Source organism: Peromyscus californicus, unplaced genomic scaffold (assembly GCF_007827085.1).
Source record: "Peromyscus californicus insignis strain IS unplaced genomic scaffold, ASM782708v3 Scaffold_23__1_contigs__length_62951481, whole genome shotgun sequence".
In the NCBI taxonomy this organism is placed as follows: domain Eukaryota; kingdom Metazoa; phylum Chordata; class Mammalia; order Rodentia; family Cricetidae; genus Peromyscus; species Peromyscus californicus.
In genome coordinates, this window is record NW_026294534.1 from 38,359,333 (window position 1) to 38,378,216 (window position 18,884).

An 18,884-nucleotide genomic window follows, 5' to 3' on the forward strand; every position below is an offset into this window, starting at 1 on the left:
CTGCTGAATCATCCTACTGGCCACCTCTCGGGTTTTTATGTAGACATCTCACTGACTGCATGAGGGCATTTCACCTGATGCTCTCCACACCCCATCTTCAGATTTAGTTTGACTCAAATGCTATTGGCATTTCAGTCAGAAACTGTGGCATTGGACATCTGGCTCCTCTGTGTGGAGTGGTAGTGATGCCTGTCCTGCCTGCTTCACCACATCCTGAGTAAATAGTGCAGAAGAAAGCACTCTGCTGGGGGACTGTGAGACAGCCAGACAACGCACTAGAAAGAGCAGGGCATTGTGTGGATTTCTACAAGTGTGCCTAGGAAAAGACCCTCGCTGCTTCTTGTGCAACGTGGGGTTGTTCATGGTCAGTTCTAGATCGTGCTGTGTGTGCTGCCTGACTTCCTCGTCACTGTAGTTTAGCACGGTGGTCCCACTGCTGCTGTGACTTCTAGTGGCACTTCAGGTGATCAATGGTAATGACAGACAGTAAGACATCAGAAGACACACGCGGAAGCAGAGAGGCCCCTGTGATTTTACCTCTTCCAGGAGATAATGTAATGTCCCGTCGCCACTCCACCTTCGACATTCCCAGCGGACGGGCAGCGGAGACAGAAGCATTCGCTAGCACTCTCTCCTGTCTGTAAGACAACTACGAGAAAGACTCCTTACTGCCTACGCCATGATTCCCGCTATGAGAATGTCACCTCAAGGAGACATCAAAGCAATGTCTTTATCTTACAAACTGTTTTCAGAAACATAGAAACCAAGGCTCAGAAATGCTACGTTACTTTCTCTAGGTCATAAAGTCCAGCATTTGGGCCAATCTATCTATATTCACTACAGTAAAAATGAATGGGGGGGCAGCTGGGAGAGAGCTGGGTAAGAGTTCATTTCTCCAGCGCCTCCAAAAAGCTGGGTGTGGCTGCATATGCACCTGTAATCCTAGTACTGAGGGGACGGGAAAAGTTTTCCCTGGGGCTTGATGGATGCCGCCTAGTTCTGGGTTCAGTGAGAGACCTGTCTCAAGGGAATAAGGTGGAGGTACAGCAGGACACCTGACATCCTCTTCTGACTTTTGTTATGTGCACATGAATGCATGTGCGCACACACACAAACACACACACACATCTGCACTTCATGTGAGAATGATGTAAAGTCTCACCTTTGTCCACTTGGGACTCCAGATGATCCACTGCAGTCATAGATGGGGCAAGCTGTAGCTCACTGGACACAATTGTCAGGGCCCAAGGTGAGGCGCTGAGGAGGTCCGTCATCAACAGAAAAGGGATGTCCGCATAGACTCTTTCCAGGTGCTCAAACTGCCCCCACCAAGGAAGATAAGAGGCTGGTCAGCAACCCCACTAATCCACTTGACTTTTTTCTTTTAATTCTGACAGTGTGCATCACAAGAACATACCTTTGTGGAAACAAACCGGACTGCCACATCAAATGGAAAGACAGTTTCTATTGTTACAGTTTCATCCTGCAAGAAACATCAGGAGCACAGTCAATGGCTCTTTTACATCTGTTAACATGAAGTTTTAAAGTCAGGCAGTACACACAGCACGATCTAGAACTGACCATGAACAACCCCACGTTGCACAAGAAGCAGCGAGGGTCTTTTCCTAGGCACACTTGTAGAAATCCACACAATGCCCTGCTCTTTCTAGTGCGTTGTCTGGCTGTCTCACAGTCCCCCAGCAGAGTGCTTTCTTCTGCACTATTTACTCAGGATGTGGTGAAGCAGGCAGGACAGGCATCACCACCACTCCACACAGAGGACCCAGATGTCCAATGCCACAAATGTGGCCAAGGCCAGAATCTGCGACCTCCTCTCATGCAAATTCTTTACCCTGCTTTGACTCAAGGGAACTGAAATAATCACAAGGCAATGTGACAGACACGGATATCCTTGCCACGCACATAAACCATCCAGTCTATTTACTGAAGTTTTAAGATGGAGGTCACAAGGCCAGAATGTAAGTGACAAAGGCGAAAACTTAACCAACTCTGATCATGAGGTTCTACTGTAACCCAGCATGCTCCATCTCCCTGTAAAAGACTGTGTGAGGAGCCATGGGGTTATTCTACCTTGCAAAACAAACAGCCCAACACACTGTCGAGAAACCTTTTTAAAAGGTTATGTTGGGCCAGTGGGAAGGCTCAAAGGATCCTCTCTAGGTCTGATAACCTGAGTTCCTGGAACTCACACAGGAGAAGGAGAGAATCAATTCCCACAATTGTTCCTCAACTTTCATATATGCACTATGGTGTGCACGTATGTACGTGCACGTACGCACACATGTAAAATAAATGTAAACGGAAGAAGGTTGTGTTGTTGAGTTATGTGTTATGTGTCAGACATGTCACACACATAAACCTAGACTCTAGGTCTCTGTTTCATGATGCTCAGAGGCGATGAGAATATAAGATAGTGCAAGCCGGGTATGGTGGTACACACCTCTACTACCAGCACTAGGCAGGCAAAGGCAGGCAGAGCTCTCTAAATTTAAGCCAGTTGGGTCTACAGAGTGAGTTCCAGGACAGCCAGAGCCACACAGAGAAATCCTTCCTCAAAAACAAAACAAAACGATGGATCATATGAAGTGTGGGATTGGCAGCCCATTTCCGGTCCTGTCTAAGAGCCCTGACCTACAGCAGGCTATGTGAAATTCTGAGAGTGTTCCTGGCCTTCTTCTCAACTAGGCAGCATTGCTTACCCTTGCAACAACCCTTTTCCTTCCAGTAACTTATAAACAGCCCACAGCCCACAACCTCTACAAAAACTACACTGTAAACCCCAATTCTTGGGCCTTTGCTTCTGCTGGGCTAAAAATCCAACCTATAAGATGACATATTACTGCCAAGATAAGAGATATTAAAATAACACAAAATAGAAGTGCCTCAGACATGAAAAGAAGTCATGAAAAAAAAATACCTTGTGACACTTGCAAACAATTTCTTTTCCTTCAACAGTGGTATTGATCAGGTAAGAAACATACACAAGGAACATTCTGGAGCCCACTGTCCCACAGCGAACATAGACTGTTTTTTCCAGCTGTAACACAGTAAGCATTGTAATTTAATGTTACAGAGACTTCCTCCAGGTTTTCTCAGACAATGTTTCCATTTGGAGATTTCTAGTTACTTTATACAGGTTGTTACAGTGTAACTAATGTGACTAATGAAACTCTGCCACCAGCCACCAAGAACCCTGAGCCAACCTCAGTGACATAATCCTCCACCTTATTCATTTTCTCTATCCACTGCTCAAGAAACGCCAGTTGACTGAGAAGTTCCTGCAGTCTAAGACACCAGTGATTTCCCCAGCAACAAGCAGTCCACTGGGGGCTTATTGGTTGGGAAACCCTGCATAAAAACTGCCCATGACATTTTACATATTTAAGTATGTAAAATCCTGCGAGATCGACAGTTCAGTCATTTCCCAGTGCTCTGCTATGCTATTTTAGAACTACAGACCAACTAATGTCCTCTCCAGCCTGTTGACCACGCTCACCTGCTCCCCTGGATGTAAGTCACCCACAGGAATGTCAGTGAGTAAGGCTGGGTAGGACTCATCACACAGCTCGGCTCCATGAAGAGTCACATGAGTTTTCTGAGTTAGGTTGGCATCCTGCCCTACGAAGGTTGATACAGTGGTGTTTTAGGACATTATCATAGCAATCAATACTATATGAAGAAGAGCACTATATTGTACCATCTTTTAAACAAATACCCTATCATTGATGTGATGGTGTTTACCTTGTTACTGTGTTGGTACAAAGGGAATTGTGGTTTCAGACCGCATTTTAATTCAGTCTGTATCTGGGCTCAAACATCTTTATGAATCAAAGTTGGGAATATTATTATCAATATATTTTTGCCATTGAGAAAGAAGTTTTATTCTTACAGTGTAAAAATCTGTGCTTTAGGATTGAACAAATTCCTGGCAATCATTTGCACCCTGCTGGTTATGGAATTGTTTTCCCAGCAAAAAGAGATGCTTAAAGAAGGGCAGTCAGTTGGTGAGAGGCCAGGTAAACATGGTGGATGGGCAGCATTTCAAGGCCCAGCTCATTCAACGTTAGAAGCACCAGGTGGAGGATGCGGTCAGTGTGGTGGGGAATGGTATGCTTCTGTCGTCCAATGCGGCTCCAGCACTGCGGTTCTCAGCGCATCTCACGGATTTGCTGCGCATGCTTCTCAGACTGACGGCTTCACAGGGACATGAAAGCTGCAGGGGGTCAAACCAGCAGCAGGACAGCAAACAGCATCCATGAGCTCCTGGTGCAAGTCTGTCTGTGCCAAGTGCTCTGGAGAGGCCTCTTGATACAGCCACTGGGCTGGTCACCGCCAGTCGTTATACAATCCATTTGCTCTGACTTCACCATCGGGTCAGGGAGACGGTTTGCTCACCTACTTATGGCACCTTTCCCCTGTCCACTTGCCTCAAATGCTGACTACCACACAACAGTCCACGATGAGCTCTTTGGAACTTCTCGACAGATCTGAAAGCATCAGCCTTGATGAGTGCTCTCCAATAGTCAACTTCTAAGGGCTGGTCACTGAGCTCCACATCTTCAAGACTCTTGCTTTCTTTCCAAAACCGCTTGAACAACCACCACACTGCGTTTGTTCAAAGGCCAGATGTGTTGTTGATGCTGCAAGCTCTCTCCAGCGCTTTATCATCCATTTTTAACTAGTATAAGAAATTGCCCAATGGATCTGCAGGTAAAGCACTTGCTGCCAATCCCGATGACTGATTTTAATCCCCCAAACACACATGACTGAAGGAGAGAATCCACTCCCACAAGTTCTCCTCTGACCTCCACATATATGCTATGGGACATGCAACCCACCCCCAAATAAGTAAAACTTTATGCAACCAAACCTTTTTTTAAAGAAAATTATTCAAATTTGTTTTTTGTGCAACACGATTTCCATAGTATAATATAAATATAAAATAAACAGCAAGTAATAAGTAATTATCAAAAAGACACAAAGGGAAGAATCCACGTTAAAACCATGTATAGCATAACCACATTTATTAATGTATTCTAATATCAAATGTCGAATTTTAGCAAGGCAAAGAAACACGGGGACTTTTGCACCAATGTAACACACTGATGCTGATCAAATCAACAAAATGAATACTTACCTGGCTTTAGGCCAGCAGTGAGCTTCACATCCCTGATTTGGGACTTTTCATGGGACTGAACCGTTACAACCAAACAATACATCTCATTCATTAGGGCAGGAGGCTCATGTCGCAGTTGTACAGCAATGTTTGGGACTCTCGAAATGATCCTTTGAAAAGAAACAGCTCAGTAACTGACTTAAAGAAATAAAGTAATAAGATGATCTTCAATCTAGCCTAAAGCACACTTACATTGTGCTTGCCTGGATTAGGATGCTGTCCCAGTGAACCTCATTGTCGGGAAGTTTTGGCCGTCTTTTGAAAGACCTTGCTGCCTGCAGGGCTTCCTGGGAGGATGCAGCATCCCCTCCTCCTCCCTGCCAGCTCAAAACCACACACCTGCCTGACTCACTGCCCAGAACCAGATCCACAGAGGTAATCTGTAAAAGGAAGGGAAACCAGAAATGCCATCACATATCCGCTTATCATCGTCCCTGTCAACAACATCACAGCGAGGACTATCACACCTGAAGTTCACCTAGTCACGTGCAGGATGGACAAGAACAGAACCCTCTCACCCTGGCCAGGTACTGACTATACCGGAACTCCCAAGGAATATGTAGCTATGTATAGATCTGATGTATAGATGTGACGTATAGATATGACGCCAGCACCTGGCACAGCACTTGATAGAACAGACGACTGTTGGTAGACACTGACGGAAATAAGGAAGTACCAAGTACTGCTGATACACTGACAACCTAGTGCCTAACCCCACAAACACTGCTGCTGGAAGTACCTACAGTATTAGTAATGAAATGTCTTATTAGCTGAATAAATCCATTAACAAAAGGACTCAACATGGGATTATTAATTATAGTAGGAGGTTTCCTTCAGATACCAAGTAAAAGATAAAATACAGTTGTAGGTGTCAGAACACAGTCCAAGAACGGAGCTCTGCTAGGGGAGTTCCGAGTGCTTGTGAGAGAACCGAAAGAAAGCAAGACAAGAGTCTTCATGGTTTCTTCAAAACCACGGCACTGTTCTTGGATGATGCTTTTGTGCCCCTGCCAGGTGTAGTGGATAGGAGTGAGTTTCCTTTAGATTATTCATCACAACTGACTATTGTTATTTGTTTACATGCCTCCACAGAAAACATGTTTTTGCCGCACACAGCTTGTCCGTGTGATTATATACAGCTTGAACTAGGACAACTTTAGTCAGGTGACTCTTCTTAACCCTCAGGGTATAAACTGCCTGATGCTCTGAAGAAAGGTGGCTAGTGCATGTGTCTATATTCTGCCTCATTTTTGGGCCTGCTCTCCCAAATTCATGCTGCCAACTGGTGTGGTAAACATCTAAGAATTTAGTCAAATCATGAAGGACTTTTAAATGGAAGAAACTGCAAGTGTTGGGTATTAGTCAATAAGAAATTCAATCACTTTACAGAGACTGCTATGCAAATGTTAGTAGTAAACCTTATGTGCATGCATTTAACAACAGTCCCAGGGTTCATCACAGCTAACACTCTCACAAGCCACAGAAATCAAGCACTTAGTTGAGTGCTTACTGGGTAGGCAGTAAAGACTGTCAGCATGACATGGACTGACGGAATCCCACAAGCCTCTGAGGTACTATTATCAGCAGCCCCATCTTACAGAGGAATGCACTGAGACAAAGAGGTTAGAAGGCCCAGGACCTCTCAAGGTACAGAGCCGGAACTGAAGCATATGCAGTTGGCTCCAGAGGGCATACAACATAAAATAGCATTTCCATCATACAGCTCTGAAGGGCTTTTCAATGACTATATTAACCTGTCAAATATTTATTTATCTTCATTTTCTTTAATAGATGCAAACAGCAATGTTTGAACATTAAAAAGATAAACTCTAAATTAGGTTCTATTATATAAATTTGTTGTATTATATAAATTTTTGAAAATTCCTTAACTGATAATTAACTCATTAAAAATGTACTATTTTTAATATGTACTAAGAACAAATAATGTTTAATTACACTACTAAGTGAAAAAAGCTAGGATTCGATATTATGTACAGTATATCCCTACAGTCTTTCTTCATGCTGGGGATTGAATCCAGGACTTGGTGTATGCTAGGAAATATTTGTTCTACACAGAACTACATCCATGGGGCCCACTTCCTTAATTAAATAATTTTAAAGTACAAAAATGTTGAAGAAGAGTATATGGAAGGAAGCTCCCAAAGTACTATAGTATTTAAATTTTTAACATAAACATACTGCTTTTGTCAGTGAAATTATATTTAAGCAAATTTCACAACTAACCTCAATTTTCTTTCCCACATCTTCAGTTTTTGCAACAAATTTAAATGACAATTTTCTCGTTTTCCCAGGAACTAAGCACATCTTTCCTTGAGTCAGATTTTCTAAGACTTCGCTTGCTTTGGATGCTTCTTCTAATACACAGAACTGGTTGTATCCCTTAAAGAGAGGTGAGCAGAGTTATCATTGGCGAGCATCAAACATGTGATCTTTTGCAAACACTAAACACCGAGTGATCCGAATCACACTCACCCTGGTCTATCCCCGGTCTCACCTTCTCACCCTCACCTGGTCTATCCCCGGTCTCACCTTCTCACCTCACCCTGGTCTATCCCCGGTCTCACCTCCTCACCTCATCTGGTCTATCCTGGGCTTCACCTTCTCACCCTCACCTGGTCTATTACGGTTCTTGTCTTGACTCACCAACAACCATACAACATGTCCTCCTAGTCCCGCACACCATTTTCTCAGACGTGTTCTCCAGTCCCATCTTTCTATACTTAACTGGACCTCTTCTTTCTCTGTCACGCCTACCGTAACTATGCTTCCAGTCAAGGTGATGCCATTCAGCTTCGTGGCCTACCAGGCAATCTGTGAGTCAGTTCTGCCCCGTCCCTAAAATTCTTACATTTAATTGAGTTGATACACAATATCTCTTTAGTTCACAATGAGAAGAATATTTGTAACTCCCACTAAATGTGTGGTTAAAGACTTAGCATACTTCCTAGGTGACCGGAAGATGATTACCTATTAAGTAGGCATATAAATGAAAGAGAACAGACTCCAGCACTTGACTTTACTATATTGTGCTTTAAAATGCTCATATGCATACAGTATAAAAACGTTGCTTATGTGTACACAGGAAATACTAGACTGTTTGAGAGGTCAGCAGAGAGGGCCATGGCAGGGCAGGACTGCAAGGGCACAGGTCCACTGTGCACTTCATGTCTATCTACTCCATCTGATTACTGCAAAACCAAACCTACATTAGTTCCAAAAACAGAAACTAAGCTGGGCATGGGGGTGCACACCTTTAATCCCAGCACTAGGGAGGCAGAGGCAGGCGGATCTCTGTCAGTTTGAGGCCAGCGTGGTCTACAAAGTGAGTTCCAGGACAGCCAGGGCTATGTAAACAGACCCTGTCTCAAAAAAAAAAAAAAAAAAAAAAAATTTGATTGGAGGCCATTTTAAGTTATACAGTGAGTTTGAAGCCAGCTTGAGTGTGAGACCCTGCATCAAACAATAAATAAATACATAAAACAAAAACTAATAATGGTAAAAAAAAAAAGCCAATGATTTTGAAAATTAGAATATCTTCACACTGAATATATCTTATTTGAAATTCAAGTTACACATTATAAAAATTAAGAATAGTATTCTTGGCTTTCTTAAACCTGAAGAGGAAATAAAAATAAAGAGTAGGAAAAGCATATCTAAATGCAAGACATTTGGAAATGTAAGTACATTTATTTTTAAATAAGCCCAGCCAAAAGTCACTTGATAATTTCAAAATCAGTAAGATCAGCTGGGTGGTAGTGGTGCATGCCTTTAATCCCAGCACTCGGGAGGCAAAGCCAGACAGATCTCTGTAAGTTCGAGGCCAGCCTGGGCTACAGAGAGAGATCCAGGACAGGCTCCAAAGCTACACAGAGAAACCTTGTCTCAAAAAATAAAAAAAAAATATCGGTAAGCTCTACAATTGACTAAACTCATGAGAAGTGCTACAGTAAGACACAGCATAGATACAGACATGTACACACAGTGGAAACACATGCAGTGATACCTTACCTGATTATTAAAGCTGACACAGAGCTTGGAAAACCTAATGGGGTGTGGACAGTCAGCCTTCAGATAAACATCAAACTGAACAGGAACATCCACATGAAAACTGGGAGCATGAAACTTGGCTTTGCACTGTACTAGAAATCAAACAAGAAAGGCAGAGTCAAACAGGGCCAGGCACTCACGTATACACTGTCCTAGGAGTTAGGTTTACAGAAACAGCTCATCTGCATTCTTTTTTAAATTAATTTATTTTTATTTTATGTGCATTGGTGTTTTGTCAGGTCCCCTGGAACTGGAATTACAGACAGTTATGAGCTGCCATGTGGGTGCTGGGAATCGAACCTGGGTCCTCTGGAAGAGCAGTCAGTGCTCTTAACCACTAAGCCATCTCTCCAGGCCCTCAGCTGCATTCTTACTGCCTTCTTGCTTACAGTGTCCTCACAGATGGCAACTGCTCAGCAAACACAAACACAACTCTCTCTGATTAATAAACAAAGGTCAAACAAAAATTTTACAACTTTGGTGGTGGTTGTTGTTGTTTGTTTGTTTGTTTGTTTTGAGACAAGGTTTCTCTTTGTAGGCCTGGCTGTCCTGGAACTCACTCTGTAGACCAGGCTGGCCTCGAACTCAGAGATCCATCTGCCCCTGCTTCTTGAGCACTAGGATTAAAAGCATATGCCACCACTGCTCAACTTCATAAACATTTTTAATTTTAAATTAATTTTAAATGTTAGTGCCAAAACTTAAAAGGAAAAGGAGCCACTTTGAATTAGCTGATTTCAAAACACCTGCCTAGACAATAAAGCACACTTTGGGTTGTGAGCCTAGCCTTTAACAGCTGAGCCATCTCTCCAGTCCAGTAAATAATAAAACTTCTAAATAGATATCGTTTCAAGAATACTTCATATAATACGTGATATACTAATAAGCAAAGTGTATTTTAATAAACAAATAAAAGTATTTGAACAGGGGAAATTTTCAGACTGTAAAACCCCTCCTGGCAGTACAAAAAAGTTTTTTAATTCACTTTTTCTAAGTGGGTCAGCATAACAATTGCATACAACATCAACTCATTCTATTATAGCATTATTTAATATGTAAACCAGTGGTTCTCAGATATTTACATTATGATTCATAACAGTAGCAAAATTACAGCTATGAAGTAGCAACAAAATAACTTTATGGCTGGGGTCACCATAACATGAATTGTATTAAGGGGCCACAGCATTAGGAAGGTTGAGAACCACTGATGTAAACGATTTTGTTATATATAAAATATATCATAGTTTTTAAAAAAGAAAATAGGACAAAACTAAAAATAGTTCTTTCTTGTGGTGTTTAAAGTAACAATAAATGAGACAAAGGCTTTCATCACGCACATATTTGTTCAATAAATACTTGTTGAGCTTAAAATAAAGTATCTGATAGCCTGTTACGACACTGAAGAGAAAAATAAGAAGTCATGATTATCCACAGGACGGCTGTACTCCGACTCCCTTTCACATTTATACTCTGCATCTATTCACTTCAGACACAGGCTTTCTCTGAACATTGTGGCTGTTGACTACCCACCAAATGGCACGAAGTCCTGTACGCCTATTGTGAAAACATTGCTTCCAGCCAGAGAGACCCGGTCAGCCCACAGCTTCTGAGCAGTCTTCACGGCTAAGACATCACAGTCAGGTTCAGGGTCTGGGCTTTCATTCTGCAACGAGAGTTCCAAATTTGCACAACTAGCTGGGAAAATACACACAGACGCAGACCTGTGTGTACTTCTACCAAGTGTACACACACTACACTTCCTACAAAGAATTAACAACCCACCATTAAGACGTTCATGAGGTTCTTTTCTATCCGAGACTTCTGGTCATCTTTCAGAGTTGAAGCTGAGATAGGAAAAGAACACAGACATAGTCATAAGAAGACAGGTCAGTCCATTACCGTACCTGTGGGGTTCCAGGCAGCTATGACCTGCCCGAGGGTGCTGGGAACTAAGCCCCCTCTCCAACCCTGCTAACATCTGTTCTTCACACGTGTGCCTCCTTTGAGACAGAGGTGCTCACTGGTCTGGAGGTCACCAATATAACTGACTGGCCAGTCAGCGAGCCCTAGGGGTCTTCCTGTGCCCACGGTCGCAGCAGTGGGCTCAGACCCACAGGCCACCATGCCTGGCATACACATGGGTACTGGGGGCTGAAGTCAGGCAACCACTTTACCAAGTGAGGTATCATCCCAGACCCTTAAGATATTTTCGAGTAAATACTTCTAAGATGACCAAGTATAGTGAATTTTACATAATAAAAGTACCTTTTTTGTTTTCGTTTTTGTTTTGAGACAGAGTCTCTATATAACACTAGCTGTCCTCAAATTCACTCTGTAGACCAGGCTGGCCCTGAACTCAGAGATCTACCTGCCTCTGCCTCCTGGGAATAAAGGTATGCACCACCATGCCCAGCACAAAAGTACATCTAAATATGTGACAATGAACTACTATTCCAACTTTAAAAATATTAATGATGCAAACAATTGCGCGGGTTGGACTTTACAGAGAAAACGTCAAGTTACCTCTTCCAAGGAGTTCTAGCGAATAAGTAATGTAGTCCTTTAGCTGGGCCATGAGGTAGGAACACTTGAGCGCTGTTGTCAATATAGACGTGAGCAGAGTCCACCACCCTTCACTGCGGTAGTCACACATGACATAATCCAGCAGCCTAAGACAGGGAGAAAGACAGCCTCTCCAGAAGGTGGAAAGGGCCGTGGAGAAACTCCATGAGCTTGTCTCACTGTGCACATACAAAAAGTCCGACTGTGATGCTTTCACAGCCATTGTTCACATTTGGGCAAACCTGAGGTTACCTAAAAACTTAAAGGATTATGCCAGCAGAGGGCACTAGAAAATATCACATAATTGGAATTTAATAAAAATAGACAGGGCAATAACAAATCCTTCAATATAAACGTCTATTCCAATTTCATCTTAAGGCAATCAGAGTACCTGTGAAAATAAACAGCAAATAAGACTCACTTCAAAGCTTTGGTATAATCCTTTGCATAATAATACTCCTCTCCCATTTGAACCACTGCAAAGGAAAAGAAGGCTTAAATAATTTAATATTACACCAAGGAGCACAAACTACGGTGTGGTGGGGTACATACTGAGGTGGCTTTTCATCCGGGGACACTTGTACTTCTTGAACTGTGCGACAGCATTGCTCAGAAGAGTGATGATTATTTCCTGTTAGGAGAGAAAAGGTATGAGACATTGGAATAAAAACCACCTCCTATTTCACTACAGTAGTGCCCAAGTAGTTTATATTGGGGTGGGACAAGTAACTCACAGAGTGGACAACACTTCTTTCCTTCAGCTGAATGGCAAGAATCCCCACTTTCTCTTTTTCAGGGTCAGAAAGATCAAAGCCTATGTACGACAAGAAGCAACCCATCTTAGCTCATTAACAGAACTCCTCACACAACTCCTTCAAGCCTTCACTTGACTCCAGAGTGCACTGAAGACTGAACATTCTGGAATCTTCACGACTCAGACAGAGCTTTATTCCCACACAGTTCTCTGCAGTTTCTGTTCTGCAGAGAATGTTCCTGACCCTGACGTTCTCTTCCCAGCTGCCCCCAGTGCTAGCCTCTCAGCTGCCTCAGATGCTGCTCTAGTCCAATGTGCATGGAATGCACAAAGACGAACACAAACTCTTAAAAGGCACTACATGGTAATGCCATTTTAAATGGTGAAATAAATCCCTGAAGTTAAAATGCTTAAACACTCAGATGTTTTCATCACATCAACACCTTTAACTCTAAGTTACTCTACTATATAATGGAAGAACACATTCTAAAAACTGCAAGCACAGGTCTTCAAACAAAAACCAGACTAGGAATGGTTCCCTCAGTCGTCAGACAGTCTAAAAGCTATGTCTGTCTTCTTGAGGCTGAGAGGAAAATGAAGGAAAATTATTTACTTAGGATTCCTTGTCTCCAGGGCCTCTGTCCATAAAAGTCAAGAACACCTGTTTGTGTTTCTAAGGGATCAGGACTGGGGTACATCACAGAAGCCTGAAATCAAAAGAACAAATCTAAGGAAGAGTTTATGACATCCACCCCAAATCTTTGATTGACTAAAGAAATATCCATGAATATAAGCATCAAACATTTGTTTAAATGGCACCATTATAAATATTTTAACATGCTTTACTAACATTTAGAAATCCTATAAACCTGAAGTGGGTGTGGTGGCGTATGCCTTTGATCCCAGCACTTGGGAGGCACAGGCAGGTGGATCTCTGTGAGTTCGAGGTCAGCCTGGTCTACAAAGCGAGTTCCAGAAAGACGCAAAGCTACACAGAGAGACCCTGTCACAGAAGAAGGGAAAAAAAAGGAATTCCTATTTTACATTGCAAACAATAAGCCTATGAGAACTTCCTAACTAAAGACTGGTATTGACTCTTAGGATCTGTTATCCTAGTTCTGAAAATGAAACTTATGTCAAGAGATTATGATTAGCTTTAAAGCTCTTCAATGTACTTTTTAGCAGAAGAATTACTTTATGTTCTATTAAATCATATTTGTTAATGCCCCATTCCACATATTCTTTACAAAACCTAGTTTTACTCATCTATTAAAATACTATATTTAAATTACAATAAGCCAAACCTTAAAAATTTAATACATGTAAAACCTAAATATAATACACTGCTCAAATATGTTTAAAGATAGAATACCTGGGTTAAAACTGAAAAGTCATAACTAAAAAGATACTCAAAGACAAAGGGAAAAAATCAATACCAGGAGCCCTAGCTTCTCTCAAGGAAAGGTTAATCGGTGTACTGAGTGCGAGGTGATGCAGGCCAGGACTTACGTCATGGTTACAGAGGGCTCTGACATGCTGTTTCCGCTCCTGGGCATAGTAAGCTGCCTGCTGATAGTAGAAACCAGGGTTCTGTGTTTGAATAGCTGTCAACCCCAACTTAATGGCTTCATCAAATAAATCTCCAAAGGCCTGGAATCTTAAAGAAAGCAAGCCAAGGAATTAAAAGAATGGATAGTAAAGGGGAGGAAAAAGGAGTGTATCTCTAATAAGTATGCATTCCGGAAACCATAAGCTTGACATATCATATAATTAAAATAAGACTATTAAATAACAGCTAATTTATTTGTAAATAATAACATACAGTAGTGATAAGTTACAAACAAGCTTTTTAATGAAGTCATCTGTGGTAACTCAAGTCCATGACTACACCATTATATTAGATCTTAACATAATCCTCACTCTTCAATTATATCCAAGTTTCTGGAACTCACTTTATTTTGGCAATTTTTACATAAACACTGTCCTGGTGGGTCTTTTCGTTGTTGTTAATTTAACACGGGCTGGAGTTATCTGAGAAAGCGCTCCTCTCAGATGGCCTGTAGGGAAGTCTGTGGGGCATTTTCTTGATTAATGACTGATGTGAAGGGCTTACCCCTGTGGGCGGGGCCACTCCTGAACAGGGGTCCTGACTGTAAAAGACACAGGCTGAGGAGGTCATGAGGAGCAAGCCAGGAAGCAGAGCTCCTCCACGGTTGCTGCTTCAGGTCCTGCCTTGAGTTCCTGCCCTGGCTTCCCTCAGGGATGAACTGCTACTTGGAAGTGTAAAATAAGCGTCACTGAGGGGAACTCTGAGGAAACACTTCCTAGGGTCACCTCACAGAAGCTGTGGTCCAAAGGAGGCCAAGGCCACATCCTGAGCTGGCAGCTGAACTTGGCAAAGTTGTAAGAGTTTACCAGGTGGTACTGGGTTTTGAGGTGTGAAGGAGTCATGGAGAGAGATGGAGGCTTGCACTGTGACAGGACAGAAGAGGATACCGGTGAAGGTGCAGCCCAGAGACCTTGGTATTGTAGACATGTCAAGACCACGAGACAACCACCAAGAACAGCAGCTACCGTGGAGTGGAGCGGCCTGAGCCTACGAGCCGAGCCGTGTGTGCTGCGGTGGGCAGGCAGAAGTGGTGTGTCCAGGCCCTGTGGATCCCGGAGGGTCGGGAGCGGGTCCCTGACATACAGCACTGGACTCCTTCACTGTCAGACTTCGGTTTTGCTTGACTTGACTGTTTCTGTTCTGACTCCTCCTTCTTGGGATGAGACAGTATTTTAACTGGTTTTTACTTTGTAGAACCCACAGTTATAAGACATTGGCTATTTTAGAGAGACTTGGGGTGTTTTAAAGGGATGTTGGATATTTTAAAGGGACTGGCTGTTTAAAGTGAATTTTTAAAGGCTGTGGAACTTTTAAAGTTATTTGTGTTTTATACTGTGGTATTAATATAAAGAAGAAACAAAGGCTAGGTTTAATAGTAATATATTGGTGTGTCAAGTTGACAAGGAGTCATTTGTCTTGATTTTTTTTTTAATTAACTTGACATAATTTAAGAGTTATCTGGGAAGAAGGACCTCAATTGAGAAAATACTTCGAACAGATTGCCTGTAGAGAAGACTGCAGGGCATTTTCTTGATTAATGACTGATGTGGGAGGCCCCATCCTCAGTAGATGGTGCCATCCCTGAGCAGGTGGTCCTGAATGTGTAATAAATAGACTGAGTAAGCTATGAGGAGCGGCCAGCACTCACTGCTCCTCCCTGGTCTCTGTTTCAGCTCCTGCGTCCAGGCTCTGGCCTCGAGCTCCTGCCCTGACTTCCCTCAGTGACTCCTGTGACCTGGAGGTGTCAGATGAAACAAAGCCTTTCTTCCCGAGTTGCTTTGGTCATGTGTTTTATCACAGCAATGGAAACCCTAAGACAGACACTAAGCTCCATGAAGCAGGAATTTTGTTTTGTGTTTTCCTATATTTTTAGGACGCAAACATGAAGTGAAAACCTAATGAATACATGCTGAATGTAAAAAATGGTACCCTAAGTTACCTGACTTCCATTAAAAAATCATACCAATCAATATATACTATGCCTGGATACATACTTAGGGTATACACTAAAACCCCATTTAAAAAGCAAAAGTCCCACTTAATGCTGTTTAGAACCAAAGCCCTTGCTAATGCCATCTCTTCAAATCTGACATTCTATTTTAAAGTATTAAGGAAATGAACTTAAACGTACTGTTTAGACATCCACGCAGCATGCTCAAATGACAGCTCTGCACTTCCAATTTTTTTCTTACACAAGTCAATGTGTTTCCGAAACTGAGCGATTGCATCCAGTGGCGTGTTGTGCTGAAAACACAACCTACAGATCTGAAGGAAAAGGAAAAAGCAATCCCCAAATAAGGGAGAAGAAGGCCAAAGACACATTCACCCACATTCAAAATATGTGAACTTGAAGAGGAACTTTAAAAGTTAAAAATTCCCAGCTCTGGAGTTCTCTGTAATATGATTCTCCTCCTAAGATTGCTTTGAGAGATGAAATAAAATAACTCAGTACACTGGAATTTGTCTATGCCCTAGAAAAGCTTTTCAAAATATAGAATTTTTAAAAATTATAACAAAGAATGTAACAATGGGTTGTAATATTTCCAATGAGAATTTACAGAGAGACTAACTTTGAGTATTAGAATTGTCAGAAAATTAAACATTTCTGCTGCATAATCAAGGTTTAGTTGCCTACACATCAAGGAGGGTTACAGAAAATTTCAATTTTTTTTTTTCCTGGAACACTTGATATACATTGTTTCCAAATGGTACAATCTACATGACCTGAGGGTAAATAGAAACCCAACAGCAATAAAGCCTAAATTCATTTCCATATGCTTATGACAACTTTCAATGTTATTTTTTAGGTACAAAGAAATATATAAAAAAAAATCTGGCCGGGCGGTGGTGGCGCACGCCTTTAATCCCAGCACTCGGGAGGCAGAGCCAGGCGGATCTCTGTGAGTTCGAGGCCAGCCTGGGCTACCAAGTGAGTTCCAGGAAAGGCGTAAAGCTACACAGAGAAACCCTGTCTCGAAAAACCAAAAAAAAAAAAAAAAAAAATCTGTGTGTGTGTCTGTGTGTTTTGCGTGTGTATGTGTGCATGCACATGTGTGTTGGGGGGTATGCATGTATACCTGTGAGCATGCGCTAGAAGATGGCTTTATAGTATCTTGCTCTATTGCTCTCCATTTTACTTAGGAGACCCAGCCTCCCCCAAACCTAAAGCTCACAGTCACAGCCAGCCAGTGAGCCTACAGGATCTGCCTGTCTCTGCCCCACACACCCCACCCCTAGCCAGTGCTGGAGGTACAGGTATATGCCCCACACCCAGCTTTTATGGGTTCTGGGATCCAAAGTAAAATCCATTGCTTGTGCAGCAAGGACTTCAGCCAGCTCCCCAGCCCAAAAAGTTTATAATCCATCTGTGTCCTTCAGTCATTTAATTTTTCTTTTCAGAGGCAATCAGTGTTTAGCATATGGCCAGGATAGTCTACATACAGGTAAGTGTGCATATATCCACATTTATACACTAGGAACCATATGGTGTCAGGCTTACTATGCCAAGTTACACCTTACTGTCTTCATCTAATACCTTAATATGCTAGTTGGTTTTTATCAACTTGACACAAACAGGCATATCTGTGAAGAGGGGATCTTAATTGAGGAAATGTCTCCATCAGATCCCCAGTAGGCAAGTCTGTAGGGCATTTGCTTGATTAATGATGGATAGTAGGAGGACACAGTCTACTGTGGGTGGTACCACCCCTGGGCTGCTGGTCCTCAGTGCTGTAAGAAAGCAGGCTGAGCAAGCCATGAAGAGCAAGCCAGTAAGCAGCACTCCTCCATGGCCTCTGCATCAGTTCCTGCATCCAAGTTCCTACTTTGGCTTACTTACATGGATTGTGACCTGAGATATTTAGGCCAAATCAACCCTCTCCTCCCCAAATTGCTTTTAGTTAAGAAACCAGACTAAGGCACATAGCTACCACTTCATCTTAATTGATGGAGCTGCCACATTCATAATTGTATAGCTATTAATGTCCCATTAAAATTTATATAAACAATCACCTATTGTTAGCTTATTTCCAATATTTTCCTACTAGAAAATATAGTAAGTATCCATAGATTCTGAGTTACAGATATTACCATTAATTGGCAAAGAATTTCCTGAAAAGGATTGCCAGGTAGGGGAACATCCCTTTTTAGATTTGTGTTCACCACAAACATTCTCTAGTGCTCATCGTCCACCTGTCAGACATTGTTAAAAGAGGGATGGGAAGACAGTAACTGTCCTGCTTGTCCGCTGGGAAGCAGGGGACGGGTCAGGACACAGGATGGAACGGGGACAGGACAGGAATGGGACAAACAGGATTAGCTTCTACGATATACAATCTTAAAATGTTCAAACAACAGTTAGGCTTTCTCTAAAGTGAACTGAGACAGCAGAGGGAGCGGACATTGAGGTCCAGCTACTCAGCAGGCTAAGGCAAGGATCACTTGAGCCCCAGAGTTCAAGAGCAGCTTATACAACAGTGAGTGAGACCAGGTCTCAAAACACAAAAATAAACCCACGAAACTGAATAGATGTGTCTTTTCTATGGCTGACTCATTAAGTCAAGAAATGCTTACATAATTCCAACATCTTTTAAATTTCAACAACAGGCAGCTTTCTTCTCACTACTCCTTTCTCTTACACACAAACAGTAAAAGACTCACTAACTTGTTATCTGTAAACTCAAAACACAGCTATC

General features: G+C 42.2%; 1 protein-coding gene across 2 annotated transcripts in view; it reads right to left on the reverse strand.

The window, feature by feature from the left end:
* The window catches only part of Trappc11 (trafficking protein particle complex subunit 11), a 45,652-nt gene that overhangs the window by 14,550 nt on the left and 12,218 nt on the right, over positions 1-18,884 (reverse strand). For both annotated transcript variants that reach the window (XM_052752262.1, XM_052752261.1), the window contains exons 9-26: positions 16,322-16,455; positions 14,091-14,238; positions 13,195-13,288; positions 12,562-12,641; positions 12,380-12,458; positions 12,249-12,303; positions 11,789-11,934; positions 11,048-11,109; positions 10,796-10,928; positions 9,227-9,357; positions 7,442-7,597; positions 5,390-5,577; positions 5,159-5,307; positions 3,518-3,639; positions 2,939-3,058; positions 1,418-1,483; positions 1,163-1,319; positions 538-649 (exon numbers count right to left, since the gene is read on the reverse strand). In XM_052752262.1, the coding sequence (XP_052608222.1) occupies positions 538-649; positions 1,163-1,319; positions 1,418-1,483; positions 2,939-3,058; positions 3,518-3,639; positions 5,159-5,307; positions 5,390-5,577; positions 7,442-7,597; positions 9,227-9,357; positions 10,796-10,928; positions 11,048-11,109; positions 11,789-11,934; positions 12,249-12,303; positions 12,380-12,458; positions 12,562-12,641; positions 13,195-13,288; positions 14,091-14,238; positions 16,322-16,455 (2,132 nt within the window). The remainder of the gene's footprint in view (positions 1-537; positions 650-1,162; positions 1,320-1,417; positions 1,484-2,938; positions 3,059-3,517; positions 3,640-5,158; positions 5,308-5,389; positions 5,578-7,441; positions 7,598-9,226; positions 9,358-10,795; positions 10,929-11,047; positions 11,110-11,788; positions 11,935-12,248; positions 12,304-12,379; positions 12,459-12,561; positions 12,642-13,194; positions 13,289-14,090; positions 14,239-16,321; positions 16,456-18,884) is intronic.